This window comes from Diabrotica undecimpunctata, chromosome 3 (genome assembly GCF_040954645.1).
Source record: "Diabrotica undecimpunctata isolate CICGRU chromosome 3, icDiaUnde3, whole genome shotgun sequence".
In the NCBI taxonomy this organism is placed as follows: domain Eukaryota; kingdom Metazoa; phylum Arthropoda; class Insecta; order Coleoptera; family Chrysomelidae; genus Diabrotica; species Diabrotica undecimpunctata.
Window position 1 is genome coordinate 152427594 of NC_092805.1, and position 21228 is coordinate 152448821.

The window sequence follows — 21228 nt, forward strand, 5'->3', positions numbered from 1 at the left end:
AGTGAAAAACATTTTTGAGACATTTTGGAAACTGGGCAACTTTAATATCCAAAATGCATATATATTTGGCTGCATAGAGCTAAAGCTTAAAGCTCGTAGTACTACTAAAAATACATCTTCAAGGCGAAGTCACACCGTGATGTATTACATAAGGTCCTCTATGATTGGTAAATTACAAATTTGTAAGAAGGCATTCTTAAGCATACATGGGTTACAAAACAATAGAGGAAGAGTTGAGAATGTTGTAAAGTCTATGAAAACTGGTTTATCAACTCCAAAGATGGATGGTAGGGGTTCACATAAAAATCATAAAAGAAAATATACTGATCAACAAATTGATTTTGCCAGGTCTTTCATTGAATCATTACCTAAGTACGAGAGCCACTACTCTCGTCAAGATAATCCTAGCACATATTTCATGACATTAGAATATACTGTAGAGAAGTGTTATGATGTTTATAAGCAAGAATGCATACGACAAGTCAGCAAATGTGTATCTTCAGACAAATTTAGACGTATATTTACCGAAGAATTTAATATTAAGTTTAAAAACCCACAAACAGATACCTGCGGTGTTTGTGACAGCATAAAAGTCGCTCTTAAAAATGCCGCTTCAAAAACTGATGAAGGCGCTATACAAGAACTAAAATTTAAACAAGAATTGCATCACCGAAAAGCCAAAGCTGGCCAAGACGCCATAAAAGAAGCGACTCTGGAAGCCTCAACATCTGATGGAATTTATGCTATAACATTCGATCTTCAGCAGGCTCTGCCAACTCCTAAATTATCGACAGGGCCAACCTTTTACAAGAAGAAGTTGTTTTGTTACAATTTCAGCATCAATAGTTTTTATCGCTCCTAGGGGTATTTCTACATGTGGGATGAGGCAACAGCTGGCAGAGGAGCTGACGAGATTGGAAGCTGTATAATTAAACATTTTTCATCCCATGATATAAAAGGTTCCAAACTTATTGCCATTTCTGACAACTGCAGTGGACAAAATAAGAATTGGTCACTTGCCTCAGTTTGGATTCGTCTAGTAGCAGAAGGCCGTTTTAAAGAAATTATTCATGTATTTCCTCAAGTTGGGCATACAATGCTTCCTTCAGATCGAGATTTTGCCCTAGTGGAAAAATATATTAGAGCTCACTGCCAATATGTATATTCTCCAAAGGAATGGGAAGCAGTTTTACTTTCTTCGCAGAAAAAAACACCATTCCTAGTATATCGTATGAAACAGGAAGACTTTTTAAAAATTTCTGATATGAGGAATTATTTCCAACAGCCAAAACCATCCGACAATCATCAGATGAGGATCCGAAAGGCTGTTAGAATGAGATTTTCAGCTGAACATCTTGATATGATAGAGTTATCGAACTCATATAGTGGCCATTTTACTAGTTTCTCAATTAAAATAAGAGGCAGACCGGTTCGATTTAAAGAACAGTTTCTCAACAAACTAGAAAGGAAATATGAAGCTCAGCTTCCTATTGAGTCTGGAAAACTTGAACATGTGCTATCATGCCTACAATGGATACCCTCAGTGCATCATGACTATTATACCAATTTACGTGTTAAATCCAATGCTTGAATTTTAAGTTTTAAATTATTTTTTAGTTAAGGATATATTTTCTTTAAAAAACTTTCTTATTGTTTATGTAACTTGCTTTTAAATGAAATAATGCCAACAATGGTATCTACTGCAGTGTCTTAATTAAAAAAGTGTAAATAATGGTATCTACTGCATGTTTTTTTCAAAAATTCTTGTAATATTTTTGAAAAAAATCCAGTGCACACAAATTTGTTACTATACTTTCGAATTGTATTACTGCACTTTCAGTCTCAAATTTGTCGTAATTAGAGTATATATTTCTTACATAGGATTTTTGAAACTTTCAATAGCGTCTCCTTTAACATTTAAAAAATGTCACACACCATTTTTTACACCCGATCCCTTCATTTATATCATTAGTGATCTTATTTACGTTCATCCTGTCATGTATTACATGTATTTTTATTAAACTTAATTAAGTAAAGAACGTACCAGCTTCAATTAGTAGCACCCTCCACTCAGGTATTTCTGATAACCTACTGGCAACCACTGCCCCCGAACTTCCACCGCCTACAACGATAAAGTCGTAATCGTGAAAAAGCGAAGGCGGTCTAGCTCTATGACAGGGATCTTCTATGTCACATTGAGAGCGAAGAAATACTTCAAGAAGGCCCATAAACAGCATAAAAGGAGCGCCACCGCATGTTGCTGCCAAAGTCGGGCCAGGCTGAGTAAGGGGACATTCACAGGCCATCTGAAATAAATGTACCATAAATTAAACAAAATTTTATTAAATAAATGAAGGATTAGTGATGTGGAAGTCGACATGTTAAATTATAGTTTATTTTTATTAAATAATTTGACGGTAAGGTTCTTCTGATACCGACCTTATAGTGCTTTATTTCTTTTTAATACTGTACCTATTAGACAGATTCTAAAAGATTGTATTTCTGTGACTATTGTTCAAATATGAAAATACATAATGACCAACAGACTTAGATGGACAGGATATGTGATTACGCAGTACTGACAATTGCATTATAAACAATGTGTTTTCAATAACTGTCAAAGTTAAACTTGATAATTAAAAGTTCTCCTATTAGTTTTTAATAATTGTGTGTATATTAAACAGTATTTAATAGTTATATTACAATTAATAAGTATTCAAGATTCCCATTAAGGTAGCCAACGGAGTGGTACGGTGGTTAACGTGTACGGAGTGTAAATAGCTCCCCCCTAAATGGGGGAAGCTTTAAAAAGAAAGACGCCGTTAGGTGTAACTATTAACCAGACAATGAGTGCAAATAACTCTAAAAGTGATGCGGAGTCAGGAAATTATTTATCGGTCCCTGTACAAGACATGGATACCACTTTAAGTTCTGAGACAACAGCTGAAACCAGTCGCCAGGTCATTAGTGATAAAGAAAAGGATATTTATAAACAAAATAAAACACCTAAAGTTTTTAATCTAAGAAATGGAGATAAGTATAATTTGAGTAATATTTGTGTTTTTATCGAACGAAAAAATATTGAAAATGCCGGCCGTCTTCATCCCTTATTTGTGGGAGATATCTTACACAAAAAACTAAATGTTAACAATATTAACCAAATTAGATCTGTTGGAAAAAATAGAATAAAAGTTAGTCTAAAAACATGTTCTGATGCCAATGCTTTAGTAAACAATCCTCTTTTATCAGAAAATGATCTTGTAGCGTTTATACCAAATCATTTATTAGAAATTAAGGGTTTGATAAAAGATATTGATACTCAATTCGATACGAAATATATTTTAGATAACATAAAATCTCCTTCAACAGTAGTTGATGTTAAACGTACACATCGTAGAATAGAAAAGGATGGTGATATACAGTATGTCCCCAAAAAAACCATTATTGTAACTTTTGAAGGGAACACTTTACCTAATTATATTTCAATAAATAGTGTATATTTTTCGGTGGAGCGGTTTTTTAGCAGAGTTACACAGTGCTTCAGATGTCTACGCTATGGTCACATTTCTAGGCAATGTAAAAATATTGAAGAGTTATGTATTAAGTGTAGTAATGTAAAAGCTGAAAATCATGTTTGTCACGATTCAGAAATTCGCTGTTTATATTGTAAAACAAATGACCACGTTTCTATTTCAAGAAAATGTCCTCATTATGAAAAACAACGTAAAATTAAGAATGTTATGGTTGAACAAAATATTTCCTTTATTGAGGCAAAAGAATATTGTGAAATGTCTTATTCTGGTATATCTGTAAACAATAGTTTTTCTATTTTATCCAACTCCAATTTTCCGCCTTTACCAGCGATTGAATCTAAGTCTGGAAATTCTAACTCCCTTTTACACTCAAATTTTATGAATAATAGCAATTACGTTTTGCCCACCCATCCTACACGAAGTCCTACCGGCCATAGCAATAAAAAACGTCGAATTTCTAATGACACTCCTCCTCCACAACCGATGTTTCCGTTTCAGTTTGGCCCTAATCAACCACTGCCTCGAAATAATAATCCACCAAATTATCAAAATTTAAATAACAAAAACATTGTAAAGTCAATTGCAGATTTTATAGTTGAATTTTTAAAAGGTATTCATACCATTGAAGATATCAAAAATTTGAATAATGATTTAATTCAAACAGGAATAAATCAAGTGTTGGAGGACACATGTAAAAAGTAACCTTCACTCCATTACCAAAGACATTAAATATTTGTCAGTGGAATGCACGTTCTGCTGTTTCGAATAAAAATAGTCTAATGCATTATCTTGTAAATAATAATATTGATGTAGCAATAATAAGTGAAACATGGTTTAAACCCAAAAAAGTATATAGTTTCGTAGGTTATAATGTAATTCGTAAAGATAGACAAGATGGTTTTTCAGGAATTTGCATTTTGGTCAAAAAGTCGATTTCACACCTAGAATTAAGCATAGTTTCCAATTTTAATGTCGATCTTCTTGTTTGTGGTATTAATATCAAATTCAACAATAAAACTTTAAGTATAATTTCCGTTTATAGGTCACCGGATATTAAAACCAACACAACTGATTGGGTAAATATTTTTTCGCAGTTTTCAACTCCATGTATTATTGGTGGGGATTTTAACGCGCATCATGCTACTTGGGGATCCCATAAAAACGATTCTATTGGTAAACAACTCATTGAAGCAAGCAATAATTGTGATTTTGTAGTTATGAATACTGGCGAACCCACGTGTATTACCCGACCAGGATGCAATGATTCTATGATAGATGTTACCTTTTGCTCCTCGGACGTAGCTAGTGATATAGATTGGGCAGTTTACTCTGACACACTTGGATCGAATCATTTTATGATAAAAATAACTCTTGCAAGGCAGCAAATTCCGCAGGACATCACAATTCCGCGATATAGATGGAACCTAAAAGGAGCTAATTGGGAACAATATAAAGAGTTTGTGGAAGACTACTTTTATAACTTTACTGATGCAGAATATCCAACCACCAAAGAAAAATATGCATTCTTAATCAATTGTATAAATGATGCGGCACAAAGAACTTTAAAAGAATACAGACCGTTTAAGTGCAAAAATCGAACACCTTCACCTTGGTGGGATGCAGAATGTGACAACATAATTTCTGAAAGGAAACATGTACTGCAAGTATACAAAGCAAACCCCACAAAAGATAATTTTCTTGCATACCAAAAATGCATGGCACTTACTAAACGAACATTAAAAGAAAAAGCTAAAAAAAGTTGGATTGAATGGTGTTCCAATCTCAACAAAAATACTCCAACTAGCATGATATGGAAACAAGCAAAAAAAAATGAATCGTAAAACAATAAACATTGGTAAGCCACATAATGATGATTTAATAGATGAGTTTTTTAATCATGTAGCTCCCCAGACTGTTCCTTTCACTGTAAATATCGAACATACGATCTTAGATAAAAAACATTTTTTGGCAAATAATTTTCACATTAATGAACTAAATTATGCTTTAAGAAATAAAAAAAGTACTGCCCCGGGTTTTGATCAAATAAAGTATCCGATGTTAGAGAACCTACCAATTATAGCAAAAAGTTTTCTTCTACAAATTTTTGATGAGATGCTTGCAGGTGAGTGCATTGAAGATTTTAGGAAAATTATAATCACACCGATTCCTAAACAAGGTAAAGACCCTAACTTGGCCCATTCTTATAGACCAATTTCTCTGCTATCATGTGTGCAAAAAACTTTCGAACGTATGATAAAACATAGGCTGGAATGGTGGCTACATAAAAAAGACCTGCTTACGCCCTGTCAATTTGCATACAAAAGAGGAGTGGGTACGCAAGATGCACTTACAACCTTAGTAACAAATATTCAAAATAATTTCTCTAGAAATAACTTTCTTCCAACAATTTTTATTGATATTGAGAAAGCATATGACACCTTAAACTTAAATATTTTGAGTAAAAAAATGATTATTGATTTTAACATTCCTAAGGCAATAGTGTATGCTATTATCGGATTATATTCAGAAAGACATGTTTATGTCAGGGATTTTAACAACCATTTATTAGGCCCAAGATACGTTTTCACAGGAATTCCACAAGGAGCTGTCTTAAGTCCTTTTCTTTTCAATTTATACACAGCTGACCTACATAAATTAAAGTTGGAAAAATATCCTTTTAAGATCATCCAATATGCAGATGACTTCTGCATTTACTGTGAAACAAAGAAGAGAGATGAAGCTTTTGGATTTTTAATGGATACCTACAACGTTGTAGAAATATGGTTGGAAGAAAATCACCTTCAGCTGTCGGCCACAAAATCAGCAGTGACCATTTTCAGTAGACATAATATTCCCAATATCGAAACATTTATAGTAAAACAGCGAGAAATTCCTTTTAAAAAGGTAATTAAATATTTGGGCATTATACTGGATCACAAGCTCACATGGAAATTTCACATAGAATATATGTTAAATAGATGTGAAAAAGGCCTAAACTTTCTGAAAATGACAACGAAAACTTGGTGGGGAACAGATGTTCAGACTTCCTTACTTTTTTATAGAACTTACATTCGCTCTATCATAGATTATGGATGTTGGTTATATGGATCTGCCAGCAAGAACTTACTAAACAAATTAAACATATTTATAAACCAGTGTTTGCGTATCTGTATTGGTGCCATGAAGACAACTCCTATTGAGCCCCTTTATGTTGAAGCACGTGAGCCTCCAATTTCTCTTAGAAGACATTTCTTGGCCGAAAAATTTTTACTGAAAATTAAACACCAGAACACTTTCCTTTATACCGAATTAACAAATTTAAACAATTATGATTTAACGAATAAATATTGGATTAAGAAAAATTCTCCAACCCTATGTGAAGCTCTTAGAGAAAACACAGTTTGTGCCGATGAAGCTATTAATTTAAAATCACACACAGATATAAATGATTTTGAAGCTCTTTTTTATAGCGTTAAATTTATTAAACCAAATTATGTTAACACTGGAAGAGCAAATAACAACATTATAACAAGCATCTTATCCAATTGGGATTACTACAGTACTATCTACACGGATGCCTCCAAATCAGAAGACGGTACAGGATGTGCCTTTTACATCCCCATGGAGAGGGTAGAAAAAATGTTCAAATTAAAAGCAAATATTTCCATATTTAGTGCGGAAGCAATTGCCATATATCAAGCCCTACTTTTTGTTTCTAACAGAGATTCCTCCGTTATTATTGTTTCAGATTCCATGTCAGTTCTCACAGCCATTAACCAACCTTTTTTTCCAACCTCATACTCCAATCCCTACATAATATTAATTAAAAAATTAGTTAAACACTTTAAGGAAAATAAAAAAAAAGTGATATTTATATGGGCCAAAGCACACAGTGGAATTAAACATAATGAACATGTGGACCAACTAGCCAAATTAAGTATTTATTCAGTGGATACCACAGAATTTCTACCCAGTATTTCTGATTTGGTTGCTTCACGCAAGGCAGTTTTAAAATATAAATGGAGTGACCTATGGTCTGAGTTTTGTTTTACCAACCCAAATAGATACACTTCTTTACAAACAACTGTCCCTGTTGCACATTGGCACAGAACTTATAATGTCCCTAGGCGTTATATAACAACCATATCTAGGCTTAAATTTGGACATGCTTGTTTTCCTGCTCATCTTGCAAGGATTCATGTGATCGTGAGTAAAAACTGTTTGGAATGTGGAGTAGAAGGTGACCTAGATCATGTAATTTTTGGTTGTGCCAAATATAATTTGGAGTCCACCTTATTATATAATAATATAGTTCGTATTACCGCTAAATCTCCGTTTAACGTTTTATCTGCCCTAGCGACTCAAAATAGATTAATTTACGATTGCATAATCGATTTTTTGACCAAATGTAATATTTTTCTTTAGTTAAAAAAAAAAAAAAACTTTTTTTTTTTTTTTTTTTTTTTTTTTTTTACTTTTTACCTTTGTTTTCTCTCCTTTATATGTTTAATCCTATTTACTGTGTATGTTATATATTATAATGTCCTGATGGTCCCCTGGACGTGAAACGAGTGACCCATGTTAATTGTATATGTTTATGGATATATATGTGTATGTATTATTTATATTTTTTCTCTTCTTTTTGTTAAATGTTGTAAATTTATCTATTTTAGTCTATTCGATTGCAAATAACTCAAAAACTTTTTACTGTACCTAATGAGATTAAAAGATCATGTAACTGGCTGTATGGCAAACTGCCGAAGCCATAAAAATAAATAAAAAAAAAAAAAAAAAAACAATGTGTTTTTGGAAAGACCAGATGGTGGAAGATCTATAGAACTGCATAGAAAAAGGTGGACAAATGCTCAGACAGGATCTGGAGAAAATAAGTGAGAAATAGTGGAATATTTACGTACAGATATTTATGTGGCTGGCACTTAAAATACGTCAATCTCTAGCCAATCGAATAGTGCTAATGCACCTTTCCAATTTTTGTATAGTTTAGTATTATTAATGTGGATGTCTCTCACTTAAAAAGTTGTAATTTAATTTTACTGCTTTTTTAAAGCAATTAAAATGTTTTGCATTTAAAGTAAGATAATGTAATTATTTTATGTGAAAATCATCTATTTTTTGAAACAATAAATATGCCAAAGTAGTCATAAAAAGAACAGGAATTAATTTCAAAAGTAATAAAATATTTTAATAGATAAAAAAGAAGTTGGATTAACTTTATGAATAGTTACAGCTCATTATGAAGTGAAGTCTCATATCTTTACCTAAAAAACTGCAATACATCAGATTAAAAGTGACATTGAATATGCAGTTAACAAAAACTTCTGTATGTTATAAAGTTGGTCCTTGTACACGTATATATAGATATAGAACATATATTTTATATGTTTTATACAATATAAAATGTTGAGTAACGGTAGGCATTAAAAAATATTTAATAAATTACTGAAGAGTAGTCCTTTACGTACTTGATCATTAAACAAATACTGGATCATTAAACTTGTTTTATAATTGTCAACAGGTGCTGTTTTGGTTTTAATTTTCTTTTTAAACCCTCAATTATATCGATAAATACAAATGTAAAACTCTACAAAACAACACGTCCAGTGCTATATATGAATGATTATTGATATAACCATTGACCAGTGAAAAAGGGAAACACCCAGAACAAGGTTCCTTGATAACATCAACGAAGACATACAAAATATGGGCATACGTGCTTGGCGGAGAAAGGTGATGGATAGGGATGACTGGCGATAATTTTTTGAGGTGCTTAGGACTCACTCAGGATTGTAAAGGCAGAATACTGATGATATTATTCAGATGAAAAAATTTATAGTTCATGTAATTCAAATTTACACTTATTAATACCAGTTTTTTTAATGAAACCTAGATATTTAGGGGAGTTCCACAAGATCTGGTATGATAAAACATTAATTAAGTCAGAAAGAAAAGTGAGATAGGTGCAAGGTATATTGTTCTTTATGCAGGTTCTTAAAATGTATCATTTTTTGTTAGATACAGAAGAAACAGCATTGAAAATACCAAATGTAACTTGGACAACATTTTCTCTAGCATTCTTTACTAAACAAAGAAAGAAGTTTTAAGTTTTAAAGTACCAGATGATAATCATACCAAAATTAAAGCAAATAAAGAAAGTAGCGCACCGTTAACAAGTAGAAAGAAAAAAAATTAAATATTTTTTATAAGAGAAAGGAAAGAAATATTTTTCTAATATATATATATATATATATATATATATATATACATATATAATATATATATATATATATATATATATATATATATATATATACATATATATATATATATATATATATATATATATATATATATATATATATATATATATATATGCATTGTAATGTATGTCTACGAAATACCTTGTTCCAGTTGCCCATGAATATACATAGGACAGACAAACCGACGACTCCAAAATTGTGTTTACAAACATTCTATATCTGTAACACATTCCGATACTACTTTAGCCTTAGCCTAACATCATAATTTCGAAAAAGCAGCAACAATCGCTCCTATCCGCTCGTTCAAATCATACTGAGCGTAAAAAAACAGCTACACGGGGTAAGACCAGTAGTCACTCGACACTGAGGAGTAGGCAGACTGAGACAAGGTATTAGACGATTTGTACGTGAAATGAAATCTTGACTGTCTTTTTCATTTTATTCGGATCTACTCTGTATGAGTACAAGGAACCAATTCGCTAACGATTTCTGCTTAGTTGAGGAGACATGTCGTGCAATGCAAATTTTAGATTCCTCATGTCTCTATTAACATCTTTATCAACGTCTGGCTATGCCTTACAATTTTTAGAAGGCTCAGGTTAAGGCAGATATCTGAATTGTGTTTCGAAACTATTTTACGGATTTAATATTAGATGTCGCTATTGCGTCCGTTTCGAAGCCATTTTATTGTTGCTTCTTAAAGACAGGAAAGATTTATTTTTCACGTTGAGAACGCCTATGAATAGCTGTTCTGATGAGCTTTATTAAAGCGAAATACGTATAAACAGATACATAGACGATTTGTATGTGAAATGAAATCTTGGCTGTCTTTTTCATTTTATTCGGATCTACTCTGTATGAGTACAAGAAACCAATTCGCTAACGATTTCTTCTTAGCTGAGGAGACATGTCGTGGAATGCAAATTTTAGATTCCCCATGTCTCTATTAACATCTTTATCAACGTCTGGCTATGCCTTGCAATTTTTAGAAGGCTCAGATTAAGGCAGATATCTGAATTGTGTTTCGAAACTATTTTACGGAGTTAATATTAGATGTCGCTATTGCGTCCGTTTCGAAGCCATTTTATTGTTGCTTCTTAAAGACAGGAAAGATTTATTTTTCACGTTGAGAACGCCTATGAATAGCTGTTCTGATGAGCTTTATTAAAGCGAAATACGTATAAACAGATACATAGACGATTTGTACGTGAAATGAAATCTTGACTGTCTTTTTCATTTTATTCGGATCTACTCTGTATGAGTACAAGAAACAAATTCGCTAACGATTTCTGCTTAGTTGAGGAGACATGTCGTGGAATGCAAATTTTAGATTCCCAATGTCTCTATTAACATCTTTATCAACGTCTGGCTATGCCTTACAATTTTTAGAAGGCTCAGGTTAAGGCAGATATCTGAATTGTGTTTCGAAACTATTTTGTGGATTTATTATCAAAATACTTCAGAAATACATCACATCTATACGGAGTTCCAAAAATTTACAAAACAATATACCTCTTACATCTATTTGCAAAAAAAAACAGTTGTTCTTACAAAAACTAGTGGAAATAGATTACAATACGCTATCGGATAATACGCTAATTAGTTTTAATATCACCAGTGTTTTCACCAATGTACCATTGAAGGAAACTTTAAAAATAATAAGAGGCAAATTAGATAGGAATGGTACATTGACAACAAAAACCAAACTAAATGTCAGATATCGTATAGTTACTGACACTTTGCTCAGATAACACTTATTTTCAGCTAGTTAATGATTTCTATAAGCAAAATTTTGAATTAGGCATGGGCTCATTCTTGTCTCCATTATTAGCAGATACATTCATGGATGATTTCGAGCAAACCATTGTCCACAAACAAGAATAACAACTATGTAGACAATGTATGTGTTTTCCTTGTCCACAAACAAGAATAACAACTATGTAGACAATGAATGTGTTCTCCATTGGACCCCAAATGGATGCTTCACAGACAAGAAGTATAGAATAAATTTCTAGTGGACATCAAGAATAAAGAAGAATCAATCAAATACACCATGGAAAGCAAAAACAATAATTTACTTCCTGTGCTAACCACAAAAGAAGATAAAGGATTTGCAACCAATGTCTATAGAAAACCAACCCACACCATAAGTAGTTAAATTATTACTTCAACCTTAACGTAAACATCACAAAAGGAATTGTCAAATCCTTATATGATAGAGCCCGAAGCACCTGCCCTAATGAAAATGCATTTCATAAATAAAAAACCTACTAACAGGGTTTTGAAAAGATTGATCACCCGTCGTTATTTAAAAATACGGAATTCTACAAGAAATCTAAGAACACTCACAAGACAGGACTCAAAGATGATCACAATATCATATGTAAAGGGCTTATTAGAAAAATTGAAAAGGATAGGAAACAAAACAGAATAAAAGTACAGCATCACAACAACGTTCAAAACAATTAACACGAAAGATCAATCAACAATAATCATGAAAGAATAATCATAGTACATAATGAAGAAAAATGTGTAGCAAACTCATCAGCAGAATGTAGCAGGCTTTCATTGCCAATTCATTGTAAAAGTAGAAGTCATCAACAAAAACATACCAATAATAGTGGAATATTAGGAAGCGGAGACATCACCTACAACTCACACACAATACATATGCAACACACAATACACAATCATATTATAATCCATGTTATACAACCTACGTTACACAACTACTACCACGATAAGCACTACATAAAAGTATAACACAAAAAACACGCTAAACAGTCAAAACTTTGATATTCCGAGGGTAAAAACATCAATTTAAAAAAAAATGTTTAACCATAAGCAAGCTGTAGCCTACAAGACCGAGGCCAAGTATGTCAATTTTAAAAACATAACCTATCAACACTCCATTGGTTATACCATTATATTTCCCAGAATTTTTAAAAATAACCTTTTTTTGGGAATGACGTCCGTTGTAAATCGAAACTATAGTTAATTAAAAATGTAATTTTAATTATAATAAATTGTGGCTTAATTCCATATAAACAAAATGTTTAAACTAAACATGCCACAAATAATTATATAGATCAAAAAAATAGTCAAAGTACAAATAAACTACCTAGTTCTACCGTTTACTTTTATGTTTCAAATACTTTAAATTAGAATAAATGTTTTATATAGCAAAAGTACTATAAATGATAGTTAAGTGAGTATTCAGCAATCGCAAAATACATACCTCATGCACAATACCCATTCACCTGCATAGAGCGGCATGGATAATAACTATTAAATACATGTAGAATCGTAAATTTCTATAGATCCTGGCGGTGAACATCTTCACACGTCAATAATTATATAATTGAATTGCTTAGGAAACACACCGAATAAAACAATAATAAAATACAACCTCTATCTCCTTTTAACCGTAACCATTTTTATGTAACAATAAATAGTTAAAACCAATATGCTCACTCCTTAAGATCAATGAACTGGTTTATGGTCTGTGTAAACAATAATTTATATTTATTGTAGACCGGTGAAGTAAATAAAATGTTATTTACCATTTAACCTTTTCTTCGACCAATTAAGTAATAAGTAATAAGAAACTGAAGAGGCAGTACCAACGCTAAAGACATTAACGGCTTACTGAGAAGTTTATATCGTGCCAAAAAGATTAAAATATTTAAAAATAAATCAAATGAATGAATATTGGTCAAAAAAAGCGTTAAACGAACACCACATAGAAAAAAGGGAAACATGTATATAAGTATCCACACATTAAAAAGAAACTGATCCAAAATTATCTTCTTTTTCTTCTTCGTCTTTTTATGTATGACTCTGTTCTTCAATGTGCCACCAGTAGGTTGTCGTTTAATCGTTTTCGTGGTCTTCCTACTGAACGTCTTCCTATTGGAGAACCGTCTCTTGCCGTCTTTACTACGATATTTGTTGTCATTCGGCTTAAATGATCGTTCCATTCTACTCTTCTATTGCTTACCCACTCCTTGATGTTCTCCACCTTGCATCTATGTCGTATATCTGTACTTCTAGCGCTGTCGCATAGTGTTTTACCATCAATTTTTCCAAATGTTTTTATTTCTGCTGTTTCTAACATCCTTTTTGTCCTTTCTCTGTCAGATCCTGTTTCTGCCGTGTATGTCATTATGGGTCTGGATGACTGTTATGAAAATTATGCCTTTCATTTCTTTTCTGATATTTTTATTTCTCCATAATATTTAATTCAGGGAACCTGCTGCTCTGTTTGCTCTATTCACTTGATCCTTCACTTCTATTTCGAGCTGTCCATAGCTAGATGATGTGATGTCTAGATATTCCAATTTACATCTTAGTAAATTTGCTGTTGTGCCTATACATTTTGCCTTTTATTGGGGAAATTAACAAGTTAAATTTTCTGGCGGTAATATTGAATTGAGGCAGCATACGTTGTAAATCATCTTCACTTTGAGAGAGTAATCTAACGTCGTCTGCATAGCAGATTAATTTAAGTAATTTTAAGCATCGGTACCCTTTTTTATTCTTACTTTTTTTATTGCCTTATCCCATTGCCAGCTTCAACAGCCATTTAAAAATAACTTGCTTCTAGATCTGAAAGACATAAAATGATATTTTTGAAGTTATACTTCTATATGCGCGCTCCACGTTGGAAATTTGTACGGGAGTGAATCGGTGAAATCATTACATATGTAAGATAATGAGTAAGAGAGAGACAGAAGATATATTTTCTCTCTCTTCCTCTCTCGAGAATATAAATGTTTCTCTAAATATATATATATATATATATATATATATATATATATATATATATATATATATATATATATATTATATTATATATATATATTATATTATATATATATATATATATATATATATATATATATTATATTATATATATATATATATACATATATATATATATATATATATATATATATTATATTATATATATATATATTATATTATATATATATATATATATATATATATATATATATATATATATATGTATATAATATAATATTTGTTAATATTATTATTTATATGATATGTTTTGTATTATTTATTAAAAGTTCATAATTATTTTAGACTTTTGTATTTCAAAATAATAATCTCAATAAATCACTGTATGACCGAGAACTGTCTATTTTGAAATACGTTTGTTTCATGTCTAATTGGCAAATATTTTACGTGTTTGGTTCATACGCTGGTGTATGTGAGTTAGAATCCCAATATGAATTTTTTTTTAATTTTTGAAATATTTAAAAACCCCACCTTAATTTTATTAAATATATGTAATATACGCAAAAATGTTAAATTTTAAAATAAAATGAAAATTTACAACATAATCCGAGTTGTTGTGGCCGTGGTAACCCAGGTTCGAATTCTGGTCACAGCAATGTGCTAACATGTCACGGTGTGGCAATTTTTTGTTTTTTTTTTTGTTAAAAAATATTAAAAAATATTAATTAAGTACTGTGTTTAAAACAATAAAATGTATTTTGAACAAATTTTTACAAACAGGTGTATATAAAAATACTCTAACCCGCTCCAAAAAATTTGTTTTGAAAAAATTATTGTTGGAAACGATAAATTCGATGATAGGGTAGGATTAAAAATGATACTTTTGTTTATCTATATAAAAATAACGATTTTACAAATTTTTAATGGAGTTTAGAATAAAAATTTTACAACAGCGATTCATTGCTCAGTTTTTGAAGTTATATGCGTATATTAAACATATGCGTAAGTAAGTTATGTATATTGTCATTTCTAAATACTTATGACTATTGCATTTTAATTTGTATTATATTATTATATTGAATTATGTTGCAGTGTATTGTATTATATTTTTATATTAATAACAAAATAAACAATGAATTTTACTGCAGAGTATGTGTAAAAAATTTTTTTGCATTCAACTCCTTGCATACATATATGAAAATAAAAATATACATTTTCATCAAAATATTATATTTTGATGAAATCCTCCTATTACAAGTCAAATGTTGTTTATATACAGCAAACGATGCACCATATACCTATATACCTAATTCTGTTTCTCTTTCTGCTCTCTCTACTAATGTTATAGCATTACATATGTAATGATTGTGCAGATTGACTCCCATAAAAATTTGTAACGGCGAACGCGTGTATAGAAGTATAACTTCTACCGGCATTCCCACTGGACTGCCACACCCGTTTTTTTACCAAAAATTCAGATAGACGAAAAAATTAAAGTGAACGAAAACTTTTTTCAACTCTTACAGACTAAAAAAAAAAAAGAATTCTATTCAATAAATGATATTTAATAATCTGTACATAATATATAACAATAAAAAACTAAAATCTTTTATTTTTAAAACTTCCACAAAATTTAATATAAATTCTTATCACAACAGCTGTTTCGGCAGAGTGCATTTCTCAAGTGATATATTTTTGGTAAGTGTTTAAACTTTATAGTCTTTAACCAAATAGGTTAAGGAGGGAAGAACTGTTTGTATCAAGTTGGTTATTCAGAATTATGTCTATAACTATCTATCGTCTAGAAGGTAAAGTGCGTATGTAGAATCTGTTTTTCTATTATTGAAAACCCTTTTATGTTCTGCTATACGTTTGTTAAAAGTTCAACTAGTTTGACCGATGTAAGTTTTTGGACAGTCGTCACATTTAAGTTTGTATACACCACTGTGTAAGTGCTTTCTCGTTTGGCTCTTAAAGTTTTATTGTTAAGAAAATGAATTTCTAACAAGTAATGGTCGCATCCATCACTAACTTGTATATAATATGTATATAAATTAGAGCTGCATGCCATGAAAACCTTCTAGATTTAACTTTTTAAATAATAGATAATTATAATAGAATAATAATAGAATAAAAGATAATTTAAAATAATTCGAAGGTATAATTCGTTCATGGTACCCATGATGAATAACTAGTGTTTAAATAAGTTTAAGTTAACAGATTTATCGTGAGTAATTCGGCTATGTGTCTACTGCCTCAAAATATTACTTTTCGTATTTAAATCTCTGTAAAAAACTCTAAGGTATATTCTTCTCATTTTTGACGATTTTTGTGGTAAGAGTAGAACGGCTAGTTGGATCGTGACGTATGAGGTGTCATGTGAGAGGATTTAACGAATAAAATACGATGAAAAAGAAAAATCAAACATGTTGGTATGCTGAAGGGGCTTTAAACACGTATCTTTACTATTATCGAGTAAATCGTGTCGTGTAAGGTATCATATGAGACGATTTAGCGCTAGAATGTGATGGCAAAAAAAATCAAACATCATGCCACAAAGGCATTAGGTACGTATCTTCACGCCTATTATTCTGATCGTAACGAGTGATAAGGATAACAAAATAAAATATTTTTGACATCTGACATCTCGCGGCGAGTCATTTTCTTCTTTTCATCTCGTGACGTTTTGTCTTCTTCTTTTCATCGGAATATGTAATATGTTGGCTTTTTAATACGGGTAAACAATATTATTAGGAATGTGGCTAAGCAACATTATTGGGGATGGAGATTATGTAATATTATTTTTAAAATTGTCATAAATCTACACAGCTGTTTAGTTAAGTCATTTAACGTTTACGGCGCGATATAGCTTTAAATGAAACATTTAGAGCCGTGCAAAATAATTTAATAAACATAAAATATAACAACATGCAATATAGACACTGCGCTCGCATCTTTGTCTCTATTGGTCCGATGGTGACGTTTGAGGTGTCAAGTGAGAGGGTTTAACGAATAGAATATAATAACATAGAAAAACTAAATATAGCGTGTGCCAAAGGAGCCTTATGCATAAAAAATGCATATAAGTAAATACGAAGATACAGAAAAGTAACATGCTTAAAAAAATAAGTAATCAAGTGGAATGACATATTAACCTAATATTTGTAGTATTTGTTAACCTAAAAAGTGTGGGGTATCATGTGATATAGAATAAATACAATACGAGGACAGAGAAAAATTGATGTTATGCTAAGGGTTCTCATATATCTTATAGCGTCCACTGCTAGGTCTAGGTCTCCACATCATGTCCAGTACTATACACAGGTTGAACGTATACTTTCTCACATTAATCGTATTTATCGTTTGTCTAAACTGTTTAATTATGTCACTCCACTCGAATGTGTCACACATAAACTAAAAGATGTCGAGAAAAGTTTGGCTGGAGATAGGCCAACTCGGGAATACACGTGTGCTGGACGCATTTCTCGTTGGCCTTATTAACTGTTTCTGGACCTTCTTAATATTATTACCCTAAATAGTTTCTTTATATAGGTAGCTAATAAACCAGGTTTCTCATCAAGGAATGAGCAAGGTGCACGAAGAAGGTGATATAAAAAGTGAACTATAAATGTGCTAACTACAAAAAATGTATCTGCTTAAAGTATAAAAGCAGTGACAAACATATCAAGTCCGCATTGTACTGAAGACATAAATTAATTTTCCTGTTTTAATTCTTTGAATTTTGTTTGTTTTATTCTTTATTTTAATAATGTTTACAGGTATACGTAAATAGGTTTTTTATTTATTTCTTCCTTAAAACATACATTTACTTACTAAAAATTACGCGTTTCCATAAATTAATTGATCGCCGTTGTTTAAGGGTTGATGGAAAAACTGTTGTTTCTCGATTAAATTATCATTCAAATAAAAATACATTCATTGATTTATTATTGTTTTCCAGTTTTGTTCATGCTTTATTCAGAAATTGGCCTATTTTTAATAAACGAGACTGTCACTATAATTGTCGCAATTGATTTGTGGTCAATATTTAAGTGGACAAACAAATATTCGAGAGGTAGTAAGTGGCACATGAAAAAAGAATAAGAAATATTGGTCTAGATTCCAAAAATAGTCAATTAATTAATGTTTTTACCAACGTACTTTCAAACAAATACAATTATTTTGTGAATACTTTATCCTTGGCGATCTACTTATAAACTGAAATAAATCTGTGTTCGTGTAAGAGTTTTATTTAATTGTATAGGTATTAAAGAAAGACCAAGTATGTTTGATAAAAAGTGCTGCAAGAAACGATTATACGAGAAAAAGTTATAATTTTTGACAAAAATTTAATTTATAACAAAAAAACATGGTCAGCTATAAAAATTCTAGACATTTAAGAATAAACAGTATAAAACATAAAGAATTTAATGTTGATGGTTTCCTACTTTTTGTGGATTTTAAATCAGTGTATGACACAGTGCTAAGATGTAAGCTGTAGCAGTTCATGGATGAAAATTATATTTCTGATAAAATAGTACAACATAAAAGAAACAATGTGTGAATAAAAAAGTGGAAAGTGGAAATAAAAATTGCAAAATGCAATTTTTCCCGAGATCCACAAGAACTACAGGTAAAAAGAACCAAGGAGACCAGGGCTTAACTAAGGCCATAATACCATTTACGATAAGAGGAGTTTAAAACTGTGCTCCACACAGGAGATATTGGGTGGCACCAATTTCTGACATTGCGCGCCTTTCGGTATGTAGAACAACACAATAAATGAACAACATATAATCAAGTAAACACCCACATATCAATTAAATCCCAACGTCTAAGATGGGCTGGCCATGTCCATAGACTCTCTAATAACCGCCTTTCCAAGTTAATATGGGAGGAACCCTCCACAGGAAGAAGGCCCTTAGGAGGTCCTAAGTAGAGAGTGTTCTCTCTCCTGTTGCCGACAAGAATGTAGCGTAGAATCTTTTTAAATAATTTTAAACTGTTTGTCCTTATTCTAGTGTAGTGTTATGTACAATTTATGTTTCAATTTCATGTTTATTACATTCTGCGCTTGCTGGATAGCCCAAATTTGACGAAATGGCCCTGATTATGCTGTAGAAAGCGAAAGTACTTGAGCAAGATTTGATTATTACAATTGTGCTCGATATTTGCCTTTAATTTTTCAAAGTTCATTTATTCGAGCATTCAACCTTATATCAACAATTATTATTGTTTGGTTTGTCAAAAATTAAGATATATTTTCTCACGTTTTTTTAACTTTTTTGTGCTTAAAATCAAATAATTACAAAAAATTTGTAACTGATTTAATTTGTACTGATTGAAATAACCTGATCGAAAATTCGACAAGCGGAGCTGACTACGAGAAAACTGCATTTTATTTACAGAAGATATCGCCAAAGCAGAATTAATGACAATAATCAAGGAGCATCGCGGAAGGAACACGTAACTCGAGAGGATTACGGCGTATTAACTCCAACTTCCTGAACATTGAAAGCATTAAGGACGAATGCTTGAGAAACTGCAAAATGATAGGTGCAAGATCCTTCAGGTACGACCTGTGGTAAAAAATAGAAATAAAGTTTGGAAATTGGACAGCTTCGAAAGATGATCTATATCAATCACAAGATCTTTAAAATTTATTTTATTAACTATTAACAACAAAAATCATAAAGATAAATAAATCAAAGGAAAAATAGATAATATTGTTTAAATATTACTTAAAAAATTATTTTATTATATAGTTCAAAAATCCTAAACCATAACTTTATTGAGTACATTGTAGCTTGAATCGAAACACTTGAGACAATTTGTAATTAGTGATCTGAATACAAATCATATTAAAGGATCGTAAATGAATTGGTAATTCTCGTAGTTTGCTCTGAACTTTAACTAAAAAGGTCAATGTTACATCATGAATCTTCTTGCATAATGTATATAGAAGGTTCGTACCCAGCAGTGTTATTGCAGTATCATCTTTTTCAAATAGACGTAATAAATTGATAGCTGTATTTTACCTTGGGCTTCACGATATATAGATTAGTGATTAGACTATATCCCGTTGCATCTGCCTATTGGGTAGCTTTACTTATTATTTTACAATGTGATATTTTATCGTTAATAAGGTGCAGAGAAGGTATTGATTTATAGATTTAACGTTACTGTTAAAACTGTTACGCGTATTATTGTTTTGTTGATATATATATATATATATATATATATATATATATATATATATATATATATATATATATATATATATATATATATATATATAATATATATATGTATATATATATATGTATATATATATTATATAGTAGTAGTATATAGTAGTATCGGAATGTTTTACACATATAGAATGTTTGTAAATACGGTTGTGGATTCGTCAGTTGGTCTGTCCTATATATGTTCGTGTGGCAACTGGAACAAAGTATCTCGTAGATACCATGGTCTACGTTGCGAATTTGGTCTTTTACGGATCTCACGAGATTGGACAACTTGGAGTGAGTAGTGAAGATGGTTGTGATGTTTAGAGGGTTAAGAGTTCTACTGATCTGGTCAGTGATACCTTTGGTAAAAGGTAGAAAGATTTTAGGTTCATCCGATGGCAAGGTTCCTTTTTTGGATGA

General features: G+C 31.1%; 1 protein-coding gene across 2 annotated transcripts in view; it reads right to left on the reverse strand.

The window, feature by feature from the left end:
* The window catches only part of Gld (Glucose dehydrogenase), a 149578-nt gene that overhangs the window by 24264 nt on the left and 104086 nt on the right, over window positions 1-21228 (reverse strand). For both annotated transcript variants that reach the window (XM_072527194.1, XM_072527193.1), the window contains one exon: window positions 2045-2306. In XM_072527194.1, the coding sequence (XP_072383295.1) occupies window positions 2045-2306 (262 nt within the window). The remainder of the gene's footprint in view (window positions 1-2044; window positions 2307-21228) is intronic.